The 18,452-nt window shown below is 42.6% G+C and overlaps 1 protein-coding gene across 2 annotated transcripts in view; it reads left to right on the top strand.

Annotated features, from left to right (window-relative positions):
- Positions 1 to 18,452, top strand: part of COL9A1 (collagen type IX alpha 1 chain) — an 84,058-nt gene that overhangs the window by 14,534 nt on the left and 51,072 nt on the right. The window contains exons 6-12 of one of the 2 annotated variants that reach the window (XM_033867390.2): positions 7,795 to 7,878; positions 8,590 to 8,610; positions 10,028 to 10,102; positions 10,364 to 10,399; positions 10,535 to 10,597; positions 16,668 to 16,721; positions 16,986 to 17,021. In XM_033867390.2, the coding sequence (XP_033723281.1) occupies positions 7,795 to 7,878; positions 8,590 to 8,610; positions 10,028 to 10,102; positions 10,364 to 10,399; positions 10,535 to 10,597; positions 16,668 to 16,721; positions 16,986 to 17,021 (369 nt within the window). Of the gene's footprint in view, positions 1 to 7,794; positions 7,879 to 8,179; positions 8,528 to 8,589; positions 8,611 to 10,027; positions 10,103 to 10,363; positions 10,400 to 10,534; positions 10,598 to 16,667; positions 16,722 to 16,985; positions 17,022 to 18,452 lie in introns of those variants that run through there. The other variant, XM_033867391.2, reaches the window with a different exon arrangement.

Raw genomic sequence — 18,452 nt, 5'->3', positions numbered from 1 at the left:
TTGTAATCAAACAAGAAGGCAAATACTAACAATACTTTCTTCATTATATTTCTTATCCATTTCTATGTATTCATTTATTAACACTCAGTAACTATTTACTAAACATCTGCTAAGTTATAGACAGAAATCAAAGCTGCAATGGTGCTTACATTCTTTCTAGGGAGAGGTGATGAACACAGATGAGTAAATCAATAGGTTTATAGTATGACAGGTGGTCATAACTGCTGTAGAGAAAAAAGAAGACAATTGGAGTGCCTGGAGAGAAAACCTCCTTGAGAAAACAAAACAAAACAAAACATGAAGGAGTTGGGGGAATTAGCACGTATATACTATCTGGGGGAGGAGGATTCCACAAAGAGAGAGTGAGTTAAAGGGACTGTGTTAGTGTTGTCGGCTGTCTTTGAGGAAAGCATGGAGACCAGTGTAGCTGGGATGAGACGGAGAGAAGCAGGCTCTGAGGCTGGAGAGGGACCATGATGTGAAGGTGAGAGACACTGTCAGCACCCTGGCTTTCCTGTCATGTGTGAGATAGAAAGCTATCAGATAATTGGGCTAGATAAACAACATGTTTTCTTTTTAAAGCATCTCTTTGGCTGAGTTTTGACAGTATATTGGAGGGGGAGATAAGGACAGAGCATTTAGGAGCATCTTAAGAGGAGACCTTTTTTTTTTTTGAAGTATAGTTGATTTGCAATATTGCATTAGTTTCAGGTGTACAGCGTAATGATGATTCAGTCTTTTTTCAGATTATATTCCATTATAGGTTATTGTAAGATATTGGGTATAGTTCCCTGTGCTGTATAGTAAATCCTTGTTGCTTATCTATTTTATGTATAGTAGTTTGTATCTGTTAATCCCATACTCCTAATTTGTGCCTCCTTTCCTCCTTCTCCCCTTTGGTAATCATAAGTTTGTTTTCTATGTCTTTGAGTCTGTTTCTGTTTTGTATATAGCTTCATTCGTATTATTTTTTAGATTCCACATAAGAGTTATGTCATATAATATATATTTGTCTGTCTCTGTCTGGCTAACTTCAGTTAGTATGACAATCTCTAGGTCCATCCATGTTGCTGCAAATGGCAAAATTTCATTTTTTAAAAGACTGAGTGATATTGCCTTGTATATATGTACCATATCTTCTTTGTCTAGTCATCTGTTGATGGACATTTAGGATGCTTCCATGTCTTGGCTATTGTAAATAGTGCTGCTAGGAACATTGAGGTGCATGTGTTTTTTCAAATTAGGGTTTTCATTTTTTTCTGGATATATACCCAGGAGTGGGATTGCTGGATCATATGGTAGGTTTTATTTTTTTTTAATTTTAATTTTTGTTTTTTAAAGGAACCTCCATACTGTTTTCCTTAGTGGCTGTATCAGTTTACGTTCCCACCAACAGTGTAGGAGGGTTCCCTTTTCTCCACACCCTCTCCAGCATATATTACTTGTAGACTTTTTGATGGTAGCCATTCTGACTAGTGTGAGGTGATAGCTCATTGTAGTTTTGATTTGCATTTCCTCTAATAATTAGTGATATTGAGTTTCTTTTCACGTGCTTATTGGCCATCTGTATGTCTTCTTTGGAAAAATGCCTATTTAGTCTTCTGTCCATTTTTCAATTGCATTGTTTGTTTTTCCATACTGTATTGAGTTATATGAACTGTTTGTATATTTTGGATATCAATCCCTTGTCAGTTGCATTCTTTGACAATGTTCTTTCCCATTCTGTAGGTTGTCATTTCATTTTGTTGATGGTTTCCTTTGCTGTGCAAAAGGTTTTAAGTTTGATTAGGTCCCATTTGTTTATTTTTGCTTTTATTTCTTTTGCCTTGGGAGAATGTTCTAAGAAAATACTGTTATGATTTATGTCAAAGAATGTTTTGCCTATGTCCTCTTCTAGGAGCTTCATGGTATCATGCCTTATATTTAGGTTTTTAAGCCATTCTGAGTCTATTTTTGTGTATGGTGTGAGGGTGTGTTCGAATTTCACTGATTTACATGTAGCTGTCCAGCTTCCCCAGCACCACTTGTTGAAGAGACTGTCTTTTCTCCACTGTATATTCTTGCTTTCCTTGTCATAGATTAATTGACCATTAATTGGTGTATTTCTGGGCTGTCTATTCTGTTCCATTGATCTATGTGTCTGTTTTTGTGCTGATACTGTACCACACTGTTTTGATTACTGTAGCTTTGTAGTATAGTCTGAAGTCTGGAAGGGTTATATCTCCAACTTTGTTCTTTTTCCTCAAGACTGACTTGGCAATTCTGTGTCTTTTATGGTTCCATATAAATTTTAGGATTATTTGTTTTAGTGCTGTGAAAAATGTGATGGGCATTTTGATAGAGATTGCATTAAATATGTAGATTGCTTTGGGTATTATGGCCGTCTTAACAATATTAATTCTCCCAATCCAAGAACATGGGATGTCTTTCCATTTCTTTGTATCATCTTCAATTTCCTTCATCAATGTTTTATAGTTTTCAGAGTGTAGATCTTTCACCTTCTTGGTTAAGTTTATTCTTAGGTATTTTATTCTTTTAATGCAATTTTAAACAGGATTTTTTTTCTCTTTCTGATATCTCATTATTAGTGTAAAGAAACACAACAGATTTCTGTATATTAATCTTGTATCCTGCTACATTGCTGAATTGATTTATTAGTTCTAATAGTTTTGTGTAGAGACTTTATGGTTCTCTATACAGAGTATCATATCCTCTGCAAATAGTGACAGTTTTACCTCTTCCTTTCCAAATTAGATATACTTTATTTCTTTTTCTTGTTTGATTGCTGTGGCTAGGACTTACAATACTATGTTGAATAAAAGTGGTGAGAGTGGACATCCTTGTCTTGCTCCTGATTTTAGAGGAAAGGCTTTCAGCTTTTCACTGTTGAGTATTATGTTGGCTGTGGTTTGTCATAAATGGCCTTTATTATGTTGAGATATGTTCCCTCTATACCCAGCTTGGTGAGCATTTTTATCATGAATGGATGCCAAAGTTTGTCAAATGCTTTTTCTGCATCTGTTGAGATGATCGTGTGATTTTTATCCTTTGTTTTCTTAATGTAGTGTATCACATTGATTGATTTGTGTATGTTGAACCATCTTTGTGGCACTGGAATGACTCCAACTTGATAACGGTGTCTGATTCTTTTTATGTATTATTGGATTTGGTTTGTTAATATTTTGTTAAGGATTTTTGCATCTATATTCATCTAAGATATGGGCCTGTAATTTTTTTTTTTCATGGTGTCTTTGTCTGGTTTTGGTATCAGGGTGATGGTAGCCTCATAGAATGAATTTGGGAGTGTTCCCTCCTCTTCAATTTTTGGGAATAGTTTGAGAAGGATAGGTATAAGTTCTTCTTTGTATGTTTGGTAGAATTCCCCAGTGAAGACATCTGGTCCTGGACTTTTGTTTGTAAGGATTTTTAAAAAATTACAGATTCTATTTCACTTCTAGTGATCTGTTTGTTCAAATTATCTGTTTCTTCTTGACCCGGTCTTGTCAGTCTGTATGTTTCTGGAAACGTGTTCATTTATTCTAGGTTCAATTTGTTGGTGTTATTGTCACCTCCTCTCTTCAGAACTCTATCCTTCAACCTCCCCATCTTTGCTTATGAAAACCTTAAATGCCTTCAGGTCCCTCCTTATGTATTCCATGTTATATGATCCCCTTGTTGATGACCTTAGCCAGAAGTATATCTTTCTCATCTCAACTGCTGTCGTATTTATTTTCAAAAACATTTTTCAGCTTAGATACTGTCCTATACACTAAACATTTTTGTATCTTCCGTACTATCTTCCTTGAAGCACATGAATGTGCTGTACAAAGATATGCTGACTTAAAAAATGAGTAAATGACTAGTTGCCAGTCTGCTAACTCCAAGTCCACTGCTTTCCCCTTTCACCATTCTGCCTCTGCCTTTGGTGTGATTTGGATGAGTGTTGCCCACTCATATTTAACCACATTCTTGGCACTAAGTCTGGAACTGCATGGCCTAGTCTACACAAAGTTAGGGGAATTTCTGATTTTGTCACAGCTCAGAACCTCCAGCTCAGCAACCAGGAAGCTTCACCTAGAGGAGGTCCCTTATGATGGTAGAGAACAACATGTCATCATAAACTGAAAAGAAGGACGAGATCTGTGAATTCAAGTATTTCTTTAAATCTTTGTTGCTACTGACTAGACAAAAAGCTTAATGAATCACCTCTCCTATTAAAGAATTTATATTTGAAGGGCTAGTTTTTAGGCAATGTATATAAAATTTAATCATAATTCAGTTTGCAAAATATTAAGCCTTGTGCCATTCTCCTTAATATAGAGTCAAGTTCCATAGTTTGTCATTAAAATTCTCTCTCGGAGGAAAAGGTAGTTGTCTGCTATTAGTTTTTGTTTAGTTCTTCTGAATGGCTTAAGTACCTTATTAATATTTGTCAATAACCTAGCAAAGTAAGTAGAAATCTCTAGCCCTACTAAAAGAGTAGAGAGTTGGGGCCAAAATTCCTTGGTTTAATGTGTTGTCAGCTGGACCCTACTCTAGCTTAGGGGATAGAATTATACCTCAGAGTCCTATTGAAAAGAATTGGATAATGATGAATCTAGGCAGATGTAAGACAACTTACACTCACACAACTCAGTTTGCCTTGAAACAATGCAGAGGTATTTTACGTTGAGAAATATGGATTGTCCTAGGGCCTTTCATGTTCTGCTTAACAGATTAAAAAAAACCTTTAACTTTTTATTTCTCTGCTTGTATTTTTTTTTTCGTGTCACATACTGTAAGCCCATTATGGGGAGGAGAATATCTGGTTCCCGTAGAATATTTCCTTAGTGCTTGGCTTATATTGGGACTTGAAAAATGTTTGCTGACGGACTAAATTAAAACATTAGTCACATATGTTTTGTTCACAGGTATTCAAAGTGAAGAATGATTCCAGGTATGAAAATGAGAGATGTGTGGAAATCAGCATTTTAGATGTATAACGAGAGTGACTTTTACCAGGGAACTCTGCCAATCTTCCTTCAAAATAATTAGCATGGAAATTAGAATTCATATTGTATGCCCCCAAACGGTTGTCGTATAGATGATTATTAGTGCACAGGTGGTGTTTATGTGGAAGCACAGATGTGTTCAGAAACCTCTGATCTGGGTGACACTCTGTCACAACCCAGCCTGTATTCACAAGTGAATTCCATTCCATTCCCCCTTATCCTGCACCACAACTGCATCGCGCGTACTTACACAGGTGTACCTATTTATCCAGACAGAATTACATTTTTGAGAAAATAGCTTAATGAATTCCTTTGCATTTGCAATAAGTAACTTTAATGAACTATCTAAACAAAGGATATAGGTTTCCTGGTTAGCCATATAATTAAAATTTCTCAAGGCGGTTAAGGTATGAATTATTTTTGAGAATCAAAGAATCACCCACATAGAATGCATGCCTAGTTTGATACCAATTCACAAAGGACTTAGTGAATAACATTGTATGAGTGGTCTCTTTTATTTTGAGAGTCAGGGAAGGGGAGGCACCTTTTCTTATTCTGGTAAAACTTTTATCTGGTCACTGAGGAAAAAAAAAATCACATTTCCTATGTGATATTTTGTCATACACATGAATATGTAACTGCATATAGAAACGGCTGCCAGTTTTGGGAGGAACAGTAGAAAGTTTGCTTCTGGATCTGTTTCTATAACAAGCATGCAAGTAGGGTAAGTTTTGAGTTCTTATGAAAATTTATTAGTCGAGTTCTGAAGTTTTCTAGTACATGTAGGAAGTGAGTTTATGCAGTTTTAATTTCTAGGTCTGTCTTCTTTTCTATTCATCTTTAGTACAAATGTTCAATCACCACATGCATGGGTTACCTGCTTAGAAAATCATGATTCATTCTGGAGAGATGCTGCATTCTCCAAGGAGGCTGACCGGGATAGCAGAGAAAGTCCTTATTTTAGAGTCAGGAACATTGGGAATGTCAGCTCTGACGTTTACTAGCTGTGCGACCTGGCAATGATTTAACCCCTCTGAGCCCCTTTACCCGTGTGTGACTGGCCTCCAAGAGCTGTTGGGGGCATGCCAGGTACTTAGTAGCCATTAAGGAAAAGGTTGTTCCATTCTTTCATCTTCCTTTTACAGTTTCCTCTGCAGGTTGGAACAGAACCAAGATAAAATCCCTCCCAAGCAAACAAGACTATTATGATGCAAAACAAAGTGTTTGATTAAAGTGATTTCCTTAGCTGCAAGCTATTGTGTGGTTTGGAAAGCAGTTCTTTTGTAGGATGTCAATATGCAATTGTTAAATAATTCACACCAAGAACACGCAGATCAGCATAGTTTTCATACAATTTGTAGATAACTTTCCACCCTAAAATATGTCTTGATTTAGCTGCTCACTTTCTTTTCATCTCTCTGAATTCATTTTTCCAGTGTCCACATTTTCTGGAGAAAAGGCATAGTAGGGTTGAGGGAAACAAGAAAAATGGAGGAAGAGGAGAATTCCAGGGCCTGTGAGAAGGGGCACCAATGCAGGAATGTCAAAGCTTGATGTCTTATTTTCACCCCTTTATAAAATTTTGGTTAACTTTCCCTTCGTCTGTGGGGAGAAGGAAAGGACTTCATCTTTCATTCCTTCCAACTCTGACCTTCCATCCAGTAACTTCAACTCTGGTTGCTTCTGTAACAATGGGAAAAATGTGTCTAACTTGATTCTAGATCCAGTAGATGGAGTCATTTTGGCAGGAGGGATGGAGTGCAAATCACCATTGGATGAAAGAAAAGAGATTACCTTACATTAAGCTACTTTATATTTAGATGACATTATGTTTAGATTTGGGAACTGGACATGTGCAGAATGTCAGGAGAATCAACTGACCAAGAAACATGGATCCAAATAGAAATGCCTGACAAGGAACTTCCTCATCGAAGAGGGGCCAGAGTGGCACGTGGTGGCAGGCTTCCTGTGGGGTACATCTTTTTTTTTTTTTTTTTTTTTAACCTTCTCACCTGAGGCTTTCAGATTCAGACCTGGCCACTATTCCTTTGTTCTGTTTCTCTCCTGTTCTTCTTTCTCCCTTAACACCTGCTAAAAGGTAAGAAGTTGTCAAGACACACCTGACTTTCAATTGTCTAGGAATTTTATATCTCTTCAACCAATGAATTAGTTAAACTGAAATATTTTTTATTACCTTGTTTTTTCCTGAGTCCTAAATTTCTCTCATTCCCTCCACTTCCAGACCTTCCTATTTCCATTTTAAGCTGTGACACTCCGTGGCAAATGTCTAGCGCGCATATTCTCCCAGGACCCAATTTTCCTTTCTCTGCTTTATTCCTGGTGCCGCCTCTGTTTCTAATCTTTTCCCGTGTGAAGTGTCAGTGCATATGTCCTCTGGGATCCCATCCAGACTCTGACACTTATTGGCTTGTGCCTAGGACAGTTTCCTGTTCTCTCTGAGACTCATTTTAACAGAATCTACCTCTTGAACGTTGTGGTGAGGACAGAAATAGAAAGTCAGTGCCAGTGATGGGTTTCCTGCCCAGGGCTGTGCTGGAGCAGTGCAGAGCTAAAGTCATCTACATCCAATGATAGGAGAAAAGTGGGAAGGGTTTGCAGCCCGTTTCTATTGGGAAAAAAATGGTATTCAGGAACAAAAGTCCTGGTCCGCTGAGGTCAACCAGTTCAAGTTGGTGACCAGACACTTAACCATTGGACCACACTTACAAACTCATCTCCTTTTTAAGCGACCTGCTTCTGTGCTCCAAAGAGACCTGAACTGACTGGCTGCTGTCTTTCCCAGTTTGAACTCCAGTGGATGCTGATTCATTGTGACCCACTGCGACCCAGGAGAGAAACTTGCCAGGAGCTGCCAACGAGGGTAACAGCGAGTCCCTGGACCACCTGCAAAGACCACTTCCACCCCGCGTAGCTCTCGCCACCTCCTCAAAATCCCCCCCTCCCCACTCTCTTTCTCTAAAGAATCCAGGCTTTGCAGCACAGACCAGATAGACAGTAAGGAAGCACCGGTCCCACCCACAGCTGGGCGGGTAGAAACCACCTTGGGGCGGGGGTGTCTGTTTCTACCTTGGGTGGCTTACGACCCTCCCTCCTCCCCTCGCAAACATCTCCGCAAGAACACTGCCGGTCGCAGCCCTCAGTGGCACGCAGGCCGTCGCCTTGGCTCCTAGGACAGCAGGATGCTTGCTGCCCTGGGGCGGGAGGGGCGCGTGCAGAACCGGCCTGAGCGGCCGCGGGGAAGGGGTTAAAAGGGACTGTTGTCATTCTATCCGTCCTCCCGGCCCCGCAAGCTCTCCTCCAATCCCCAGGACCCTCTCCGGGGCCACTCACAAACAGGAGGAATTTAGGCCTCTCTGTCTGGGGGCGCTCTTTGTGGGGACAAGCGCCACTGTGCGCGCGTGGAGGGCGGGCCCGGGGATTAGCGGCGCGCGGCGGGGATGGCCTGGTCGGCGCGGGACCGCGGGGCCCTCGGGCTGGGACTGCTGCTGTCGGGGCTCTGCCTGTGCGCGGCTCAAGTAAGTTGCGCGCGGGTTTAGGGGGACGCCTTCCCACTGTTTCCCCATCTTTTCTTCTCCAGCCCAGCGAGACCACCGACCTGGTAAGCCAGGGGGCGCAGCCGTCGGGGGAGCCTCAGGGAAGGTGCCGAGCATCCCGTGGGCTGCCGGGCCCCGCGCAGCCTGCGGCGAGCACGGTGGGAGGCGGGGGCCCTAGGTGACCCCTACGGTCCCGGAAAGGGCGCCCCCTCGCCCACCGGGCCCCCATACTGCAGGCTCAGGCGGTGGAGGCCGGCGGAGGCTGGAGGCCGGGGTTTAATTTTCAGCCTGACTGCCCCTCCCCCCTTCCCCTCCCCCCTTCCCTCCCCTCCCTCCTTCCCTCCCTTACCCTCTCCTCCCCTCCCCTTTCCCCTTCCATCCCCTCCCCCTTTCCCTCCCCCTCTCCTCCCCCGTCCCCTCCCCCTCCTGGCGCGGTCCAGGGCAGCCCAGCGTGAGTAGGCGGTGTTCCAGCAAACTTTGCATCCCGCCCACTGTGCCCGCTGGTCAGGGTGGACCCGCGGCCCGGACTCGCCTCGAAATTTCGGCAGCTTCCCGAAGGCTCGGCGTCTCCTCCCTCCGCCCAGGACAGGACCCCGCGGGGGCAGGGGAGCCAGCGCCGTTTGAGGTTTCACTTACAAAGACCCCATTGTAACCTGTCTGGTCCCCGGAGTTTAGAAAAACCAAGTTTCCTTTCATCAGAATGAAGCTTTTTTCTTTCTTTCTTTTTTTAAATTTAGAAGAGAGACAGAGAAAAAAAATCTCACATTCCCTAAGCAACGTGTGCAAACTATTTCAGAGGCCAGCCTTCCCTCTAACACCATCAAAGCTGAGCTGTTTGCAGCCGATAAAAGGGGTCACACCCTAGGGTCAGCCTGAAATTTGGGGTGTTTTTGAAGCGAGGTGCCCAGACCTCCTGCAAGAGAATCGCTGCAGGCGGATCTGAAAGGCCAGGCGCTCGCTGGGTTCCACCGCTTTCCCCACCCACCCCCATCCTCTCTTGTCTTTCCCTGAGAGGATTCCCCCAGCTTTCTCCTGAGCACAGGAAGGTCTACAGAATGACACGGTAGTTGATCTGGGCTGGAGCGCCTCCGCTCCCACCTGTTCCACTTTGGCCAAAACACTGACCCGCAATCAACGATTAAATCGAGGTATTCAGTGACCACCAGCTTCAAGATCGAATCCCTTGAGGAAGAGGCCCCCTCTTCCTCACAAGCCCCCTTCGGTTGAATGCTCTGTAGACGTGAGGACTCCACCCTGGGGGCCTGGACTGTGCTCTAACCTCACTGTCAGCCTCACTGAGAACCTTGAGGAGGGGAAGAAGTTCCCTTGGAAGTTCGATCCCCCCGTGTTATGTTGGGTTCAAACCCCGGCCTCTGCAGGGCAATGCCTTTACCGGGCCACGCGGGGGGCCTTGGGCCCTGGTGTCCAGTTTTGCGTCGTTGCCCCACGTACTCCACTAATCCATGTGCGCTCTCTTGTCAGAGGGGACCCCCGGGTGAGCAGGGTCCTCCGGGGCCGCCGGGCCCCCCTGGAGTCCCGGGCATCGACGGCATCGACGTAAGTGTCACCTTCCCCCAGCGGCTCGGGTGGGTTCTTTGAGAGCGCACGGAGCCCCCCACCCAAAGGCGGGATGGGACGTGGGTGAGCCTGGAAGCCTGGGAATTTCGGAGGGAGGAGGTCACGTGTCCTGTGACCCCAGTTGGTCATGGACCAGCACCGTTTAGCCCGTCCCCGTCCCCGATTTGTGAGGGATTCTCCCGGAGGGGTCCCCAGCGCCCCCCTCTCACGGACTGCTCTCCCTTTCCTCCTGTCCTCCAGGGTGACCGAGGTCCGAAGGGTCCCCCGGGCCCCCCGGTAAGTGGATCAGCGCCTTGGCCCTCCACTTCCTTCCTTCCGACGTGGTCTGCAGCCACGTGCGTTAGAAGAGTCTCAACTCTGCCCCCTTTTCTCTCCTTTTTTCTCTCCCTGCCTCGCGACCTCCCTGCCCAGGGCCCCCCAGGAGAGCCGGGAAAGCCGGGAGCTCCGGGCAAACCTGGCACGCCGGGCGCAGACGTGAGTAGTGGGAACTGGGGGCGCGCATCCGGGCCCAAGGCGTGTGTGTGTGCGTGTGTGTGTGTGTGTGTGCGTGTAGAGAGGCGCAGGCTGCAGGGATGGGGGTGACCGTGGTCCCAGATGCAGCAGGGCTGTGGCCCTGAACTTGGCCTTGCGCACGGGCTTGGCACGGACGTGGCCGTTTCTGCGCATGGGTCTTCGAGGGTGGAGGCTCCGCGCAGCTCCCCTGGGGAGAGCACGCAGCGCTGGCATTTCCTGCTCTCGGAAAACATAGGTGGGTACCGGTTCCTGCCTCTAACCGTCCACTCCCCTGCTCAGCCGGTGCCGGGGAGGAGGGATCCGACTGGCCTCTGCAGGGGCTTCCCAGCAAGCCGTCTCTGCCCTTGCCTTCCGGCACCCCCTAAATGCATTTAGAAAAGGAACCTGCAGGGGAAGCTTCTTCTAAATCCCAAGGAAAAGAGAAGAGAAAGATGTTCTTGAGGGGAGGGTCTGAAGTGAGTGGGGGTGGGTGGAAGCAGGGCTGGGGCAGGGAACTGGTCAGTACACGTGGACACGTGGAAGAGGAAATTCAAAACTAGTCTTCTGTCTTTCCACGGGTGTTTTCTTGGCTGACATCACTGACAGGAATAAGCTGACTAGGGTTGCCTGAAGACCGGGAAGCAGCAGCCTCTCCGCAGCCTACCCCCCAGCACACCTGCCTCCCCCGCATAGGAGGGACGCTCAGATGCTGAGCTGTGTGATAAACCTAACACTAAGTAACATTTCTTCAGAGTAAAAGGACTTCAGGCCTCTCGGCTTCTCTGTCCGTACACTGGACTAATATTTATTGAGGTCTCACTGCAGGCCACTCCTTGACTTTGCCGCTGGATACGAAGTGACGTAAGACCCAGCACCTGCTCTCAGAGAACAGACAAGGCTGGGTCCCTCAAGTTGTCCTTCCAGTTACCATTTCATGTGGTTTCCCCGAACTAAGGACTTTTCTAAATCAAAAAAAAAGCACCCGAAAACCTATGATTATAGATTCCGAGAAGTTTTGACTGGAGTTTAAGACAGAGCCTTCATTTTGAGAAAAAGAAAAACCAGACAGCTGGATGTTAGTGGTTATTAAGATGTGCTTTCTTTATCGAGATTAGCATAATGAAAATATTTGTCTATGCTATTCATCGCCTTAGGAGATATCGACTTTGTTTTATGCTTCAAAGGCCCTAGTTTGAACTTTCTAGGTATGCAAAGTGGCAGTGCATGAGGTTCCCAGGGACCAATATTCGTATAATACAAACTGAAATGATATAACTCGTTGGCTATCAAGCTTTTCTTTGAAACTCCGTGAATTACTTATGACGCATGATAACAAAAACGTCTGATAAATACAAGGCCACTAAGTAAACCAGTAGCCCAATACAGGTTGGATTTATTTCTGCATTCCTTTGAAACGTGGACCTTGTTTTATGTGAAAAGAAAATTGATGATTAAATGACTATCATTATTATTGATTGTTGTGGCGGTTGAAGCATAAACCAATGGCCTGAAGTCTTGGCTCACTATTGAGTTGCCATAATTTCAGACAGAGGACTAGAATGATGGTGCTTTTGTAGCAGGTGCAACAAATTCTTCACCTGTAAAGAAGAATAAAGACAGTGCCTGGTTTTGCTTTATAAAGTAATTTCCACACTTAAACAGAAACTTGGGGTAAACAAATGAAAGGTCTTCAAAATCTTCAGAAGTACAATGTAAATAACACCTACAAATAGTTTTTTTTTTTCTCCTTTGTCTATAGTTGCAGTACCACAGTGCAGATTTCCAAAGTTAAAAAGTGTAAAATAGTAAGGTTTCTTATATCATAGAACTTTGACCCTGGAAGGTCCTCAGGGAGACACTGATGAGGACATTGAATCAATCTTCTGGGATTGCAAAGGAAAGCAAGAGAAAAAGAGAAAGAGAAAGGAAGGAGAGATAAAGTAAGAAAGTCGTGTATGTGCCAGTATTTTGGGCATTTTTAGAACTGAGCAAAAATGAACCGTACTAATTATGAGGACAAGTAGTTCCCCCAGGGGCCCAGAGTTATTCAGTGGCTAAGGTGGTGAAAGAAACCAGATTTCTTGATTTTTCGAGTCACTTTCTTTCCAGATAGCTTTGCCTCATGCAGATAGGAATGAGGTTCTTAAATAGATGAATATTTGGAGAAAATAGGGAGAAAAAGAATGATAGTGAATTTTTGTTATCTGAATTACCAACCAAGAAATATGATATTAAAAATTCAATGGATAGTAAAAATATTTTAATTGATAGTTTATAATTACTTGTAAATATTGGTATAAATTTCATGTTCACCAAAGTTTGAAATGGAACCCCATGCAGTTTACAAACTCCTGACCTGAAAAGTTTTTTTTATTCCACTCTTTGACACATTTGACATTTTAAACAGACCTTTTACCCTAAATTGAGAATAGACCTTGAGACTAATGAAATACCAGAAACTGGATCAGAGTTTGCTGTTTGTCTCTGGGCTTGAGAGCTAAGTAAGTGGGAAAGCGTAAGTTATCTTTCTTGGTAGTGAACCTAAGTGTAGTGGTGGGACCTGAACCCTCCAACCTTGGTTCATGGCAAAGCTGTATTTTTTGGTAATGTTAACAAATGGTTAATCGATGGTGTTTGGAAGGATCTGAAAGGAACGTGGCTTCAAGGTAATTATCCTGAATCAAGTGGATTCGTGACAGAAAAGGTAAACGAGTCATGGCAGCTAATCTTGTGGGATTATGTGTTGGGTCTCTTGAGCTGAGTGGTTGGAATGTGGGAAGGAAATTACTGTTGATGGCTGGTGTGTTCCGCCAGACAGAGGCAGGAAGTTTCAGAACACAGTTGGCTTTAATATCGGCCCGTATAGAACTTAATCTGCATAAGCATTCATATGAAAGCAATTCTTTCTGCCGCTGGCAGTATTTTCCTCTAGTCATTTCTCTGACAAATAAGAATGATTGCAAGTTGGAGTTGTATGCGTGCATCTGTAAATGTGAATTGTAGGAGACTTATGTACATCCATATAAAATCCCTCCTATCCTGCTAAGACTTTAGTAAGTTGATTCTTTTCCCTTATAGACGTGTAAAATTAAAGAGGTCAGAGCTTGGTTGTAAGCTCTGCTCCCAAAGGACAGCTGTGCTGTTATCATTCATAACTTATATTCTTATAGGCACTTTTGCTGTGGCATGCTTAGTGAGCTCTGTAAAGCAGTATTTTTTTTTCATTCGTATAGCATCCGTCTCAGATACAGAGAAGAGGAATTAGAATGAAGTACAGGAATTATAGTTAAGCCATGCTACTTTTTACAGGAAAGAGGTTAGAACATCCTCTGAATGTATACAGCTATCATCCCTGATAGATGTTATATGATTAGGATAGTGAGTAATAAAGAAACTACTCTGAAAGGTCAGTGTAAGTGGAACTAGTCAGGCAGCAAAAAGAAAATGTGAGGGGCGCTGTGAAGCACAGTGCCCGTGGCTAATACCTAGAACTTTTTGCTTGTTTATTTGCAGAACCCCTTCTGAATGAGGTTTTAAGCTCCCAGAGGGCAGGAAACATCACTTCATGTGAACTCTTCGTTAGCATCTAGTGTAGTCTGACCACACAATGATGATGATGATAAGAACAGCTAACATTAACTCAGTGTCCGCTCTGCCAGGCACTGTTGTAAACACGCTGTGTGTAATATCCCAATGAATGTTCAAAATTACCATATGAGGTAGATATTAACATTATACCTATTTTACAGATTAGGAAACTGAGGCTACATACAGTTGAGCAACTTGACCATGGTTGCACAGCAATTAAGTGCCAGAGTTGGGATTTGAACTGAAAGTAAAGATGATGTGGAAGGACAGGTGTGAAATCCCTCCACCCAACACCCAAAGTAATTTATTCAGTAGTCGTGTACTGAGAGTGTGTTAGATGTTGGGACAATGTGCTAGGATTGTAATGGACACAGTCCTGTCCTCATGGAGCTTATGCTTTTCTACATGGCTATTTCATAAAAGTTCACTGGATCATCAGACACCAGAATATATTTTCATTCATTCAAAGAGCCTCCTAGTGTTTAGACATAGTTTATCATGTCTATGGAAGACAGTATAAATAAGAAGCGACTGGAAGCAGCCTCCAGGGTATCCAGCCATTCTGCTTCCTTATTATGGAGCTGAAGTTCTACCATATACAGTAGCTACTGTCCTCCAACCTTGTCAGTTATTTCAATCACTGAGTGAAGATGGTTAGCTGGCTGTGTGTGTGGGAATTGACCAGGATTGGTCTTGGAGGGTATATGCATAGAGTGGACATCAGACGTCCCATTCGTCAGACATGCCCTGAGGTTTATACAACCCATGTGCCATGTGTGTTACCAGAGTGCCCCTGCAGGAATGGTTTGTTTGCTGAAATACAAAAGCCAACGTTCCATTACCATAGGTGCTCAGCAACTAAGATGCTGGGACCTGTTCCCAAGTTACAGCGTTACAGTTATACTGGGGAGATTGAAAATCTCAGCCTGTCAAAAACTCTTCCGTGTGTGTTTGATAACTTTATTCTTTGGTAACTTTCCAGTAATTAACATTTTCAACTCATTCTTTTCTGCTTCCTTTGATTCACTCTTTGGAGTTATGAGGGAAAATAATTGATGTAGAGAAATGTAAAAGTGGTGATCAGTGAAATAGTTTTCTATATAAGCTACATGAATGCATCTTATTGATATTTATGCAGACTAGGACAGATTAAATATGGATTTGGGTGATTATTTTTAAGTAGGGCTTTCATATTTTCAAGGAATCCATCCCTCAATTAATATCATTTTAGCCTTTTTCAAAATCTTGATAATGTATAGGTTTTATAAGGTATTTATATTGTATATGCATGCATATATGTACATATATGTATGTATACATCTATAGATACACATACACATATTTGTCTTTAGCAAGGTGTTCCCTTCAAGATTACATTATAAATGACAACATCTAAAAGTAAAGAAAAAATTACAAAGATAAAAATGCGGGCTTCCCTGGTGACGCAGTGGTTGAGAGTCCGCCTGCCGATGCAGGGGACCTGGTTCGTGCCCCGGTCCGGGAGGATCCCACATGCCGCGGAGCGGCTGGGCCCGTGAGCCATGGCGCTGAGCCTGCGCGTCCGGAGCCTGTGCTCCGCAAGGGGAGAGGCCACAACAGTGAGAGGCCCGCGTACCGCAAAAAAAAGAAACAAAAAATGCATCTTTACCTGATGTGGAAATTTGGATGTGCACGTGGTGTTATCATGCTTTGCTATCTATTAAGTCGATTACTGTGAAACACAGTTATCACCATCATATGTAAAGCTAACACGGCTATTAAAGCATCACTTCCAAACATTGTCATTTTCCCTACTAATTTTCAGTAACTGACTTAAGTTCTACATACTGAGTGGCACACATGAAAATGTATACTTAATAATAGCCGTTTTACTAAGGGACATCACCTAGAAACATACATGCTCTCAAGTGATTCAAAATTAAAAGTTAATGTATTCCATAAGCAGTCATCATTGCTAAGATGACTAGAGAGCTTTACACGGCTCTAAGGCAATAATGCGATGGATTAGTTTTAATTACTATTGAAGGAACATTTTAACTCTCAAGACGTGATTCAAAAGCTACAGAGACATACAGTGTTTTTGTTTTATAAACGAAGTCAAGGAGGTACATAAATATGGCTAAATGGCAGAGACAAGATCCGTCATCGTATCAGACTTACCTATTAGAACACTGTAACTATTAGTTTGCATTTTTCAAAGCAGAGGCAAAAGTACTAAATTATTGAACCCTGTGAGAAACAATGCATTTAGCAGGAAGTTAGGAATAGGATAGAATTTATATCAACAGAAAGTAACTAACAGGCAGATCTTAAACATTAGCTTTCAGAAAGAATATGCAAAGGTATTTCTTTACAAATATTTAGGCAACCATCCTGTATATAATTAACAAATTAAGCAAAATTATCCACTTAGTGGTTTGCCTAAGGATGCTGTATTAGTTCTAACATCATCTTGCTTTATTAGGGATTAACGGGACCTAATGGATCTCCTGGCTCTGTTGGACCGAGAGGACAGAAAGTAAGTTAGCCACCTGGTATTAATTGCTGGTATTAATTAAGTGTGGAAGCATAATTTCATTGTGGTGTTTCCATATCAACTAACAGATTAGTTGTGAAGTAGCTGAAATACACTTGTTCAACTAAAATCGTGTTTCAGTTGAATTAAATTACATCCGAAACACCAAGATGGAGTGTTGTAATGATCTCAATATTTACCCAGTTTGCATACTTACATATTCATTCTGCTAAAAGCTAAGTACAATGGAGCTATTTTTATTTTTAGGGAGAACCTGGCGTGCCGGGACCTCGTGGATTTCCAGTAAGTAAATGTAAAGTGACGTGGTTGATAATCTCCTATCTTTAGGTAAAATTCTGCCACTGTGAAATTTTTCAATGTAGTTTTCTACATAATACACATCACAAAGGAGTTTATGACTTATCTGCTGTGATAAGCATTCTGACTCTGAGTAGAGAAATTTTAGAGCAATTTGAATGTATGGTGTAAAATACATACATCTGTTTGCAGGTAGCGTTTCCCAATAGACATCCCCCTCTCTGTCCCCACTGATGGAAAATGTTTCTTGCATAACAACAGCAAATCTAAGTATTCAGTGTTTAGACCTGGGCATCACACCACTTTCTTCACAGCTGGTTTTATCTCTAATGAAATATTGGCTGTCAGATATGTCAGATATTATCACCCACCTGGTTCCCTGGCAAGTCTTTTTCTACATTGCACAATCTGGCAGACTTGTGTTATTTCAGTCTACAAGAGAACTGGGTTCTCAGGCTGCTACCTTTTTTTCTATTCTGCTCTTCATTCCCCTTTTGTTCTTGTCATGAATCTGTATTTTTCCTCCTTGTTTTCTATTCTCACTGTTTTCTTTGCCTTATTTCAGTGTCTGTCAACTTTTCCATTATAAGTCTATCTGCAGAAGTGAATATCTTGCTGGCCTTTCTCCCATATTTTCAGCTCAGAGCTCAACATCTTATAGAGATGCCTTTTTTTTTAGATTTAGTGAAATTTATCAAACCTCTAGGTCTCTGATAATGAAATAACTTATTGATTATTTTGGTATTGCCAAACAGAACATTTATTCCCCAAATTGATCCACATATTAAAATGTTCAAATAGAAGTAATTTTTCAAAGAATCGCTTAAAAAAAGTCCCACTTATCATTAAAACATACTGCTCATGTGAAATTCATACTTGTTGTGGCTGCCTAAATAATTAGAAATAATAGAGAACGGACTTGAGGATATGGGGAGGGGGAAGGGTGAGCTGTGACAAAGCGAGAGAGAGGCATGGACATATATACACTACCAAACGTAAGGTAGATGGCTAGTGGGAAGCAGCCGCATAGCACAGGGAGATCAGCTCCGTGCTTTGTGACCGCCTGGAGGGGTGGGATAGGGAGGGTGGGAGGGAGGGAGATGCAAGAGGGAAGAGATATGGGAACATATGTATATGTATAACTGATTCACTTTGTTATAAAGCAGAAACTAACACACCATTGTAAAGCAATTATACCCCAATAAAGATGTTAAAAAATAATATCATTATCAGAGGATGTGCACTGATTCCACTGGGTGCTTCATATAAGGATATTTTGGAAAAGGAGGTCTGGAAGTATAAGCTATCAGGAATATGGTATCAGAGACAGTTATGAATACAAGGGATTCAAGCCAACAGAGGAGAGGAAACCCAAGGCCGGGAGACTGACCCCGGAAAGCATAGAGAGAATAGGGG

This window comes from Tursiops truncatus, chromosome 12, assembly GCF_011762595.2.
Source record: "Tursiops truncatus isolate mTurTru1 chromosome 12, mTurTru1.mat.Y, whole genome shotgun sequence".
Taxonomy (NCBI): Eukaryota; Metazoa; Chordata; class Mammalia; order Artiodactyla; family Delphinidae; genus Tursiops; species Tursiops truncatus.
The sequence above is the reverse complement of the archived record's forward strand: the minus strand, read 5'-3'. Positions and strand labels throughout refer to the sequence as shown.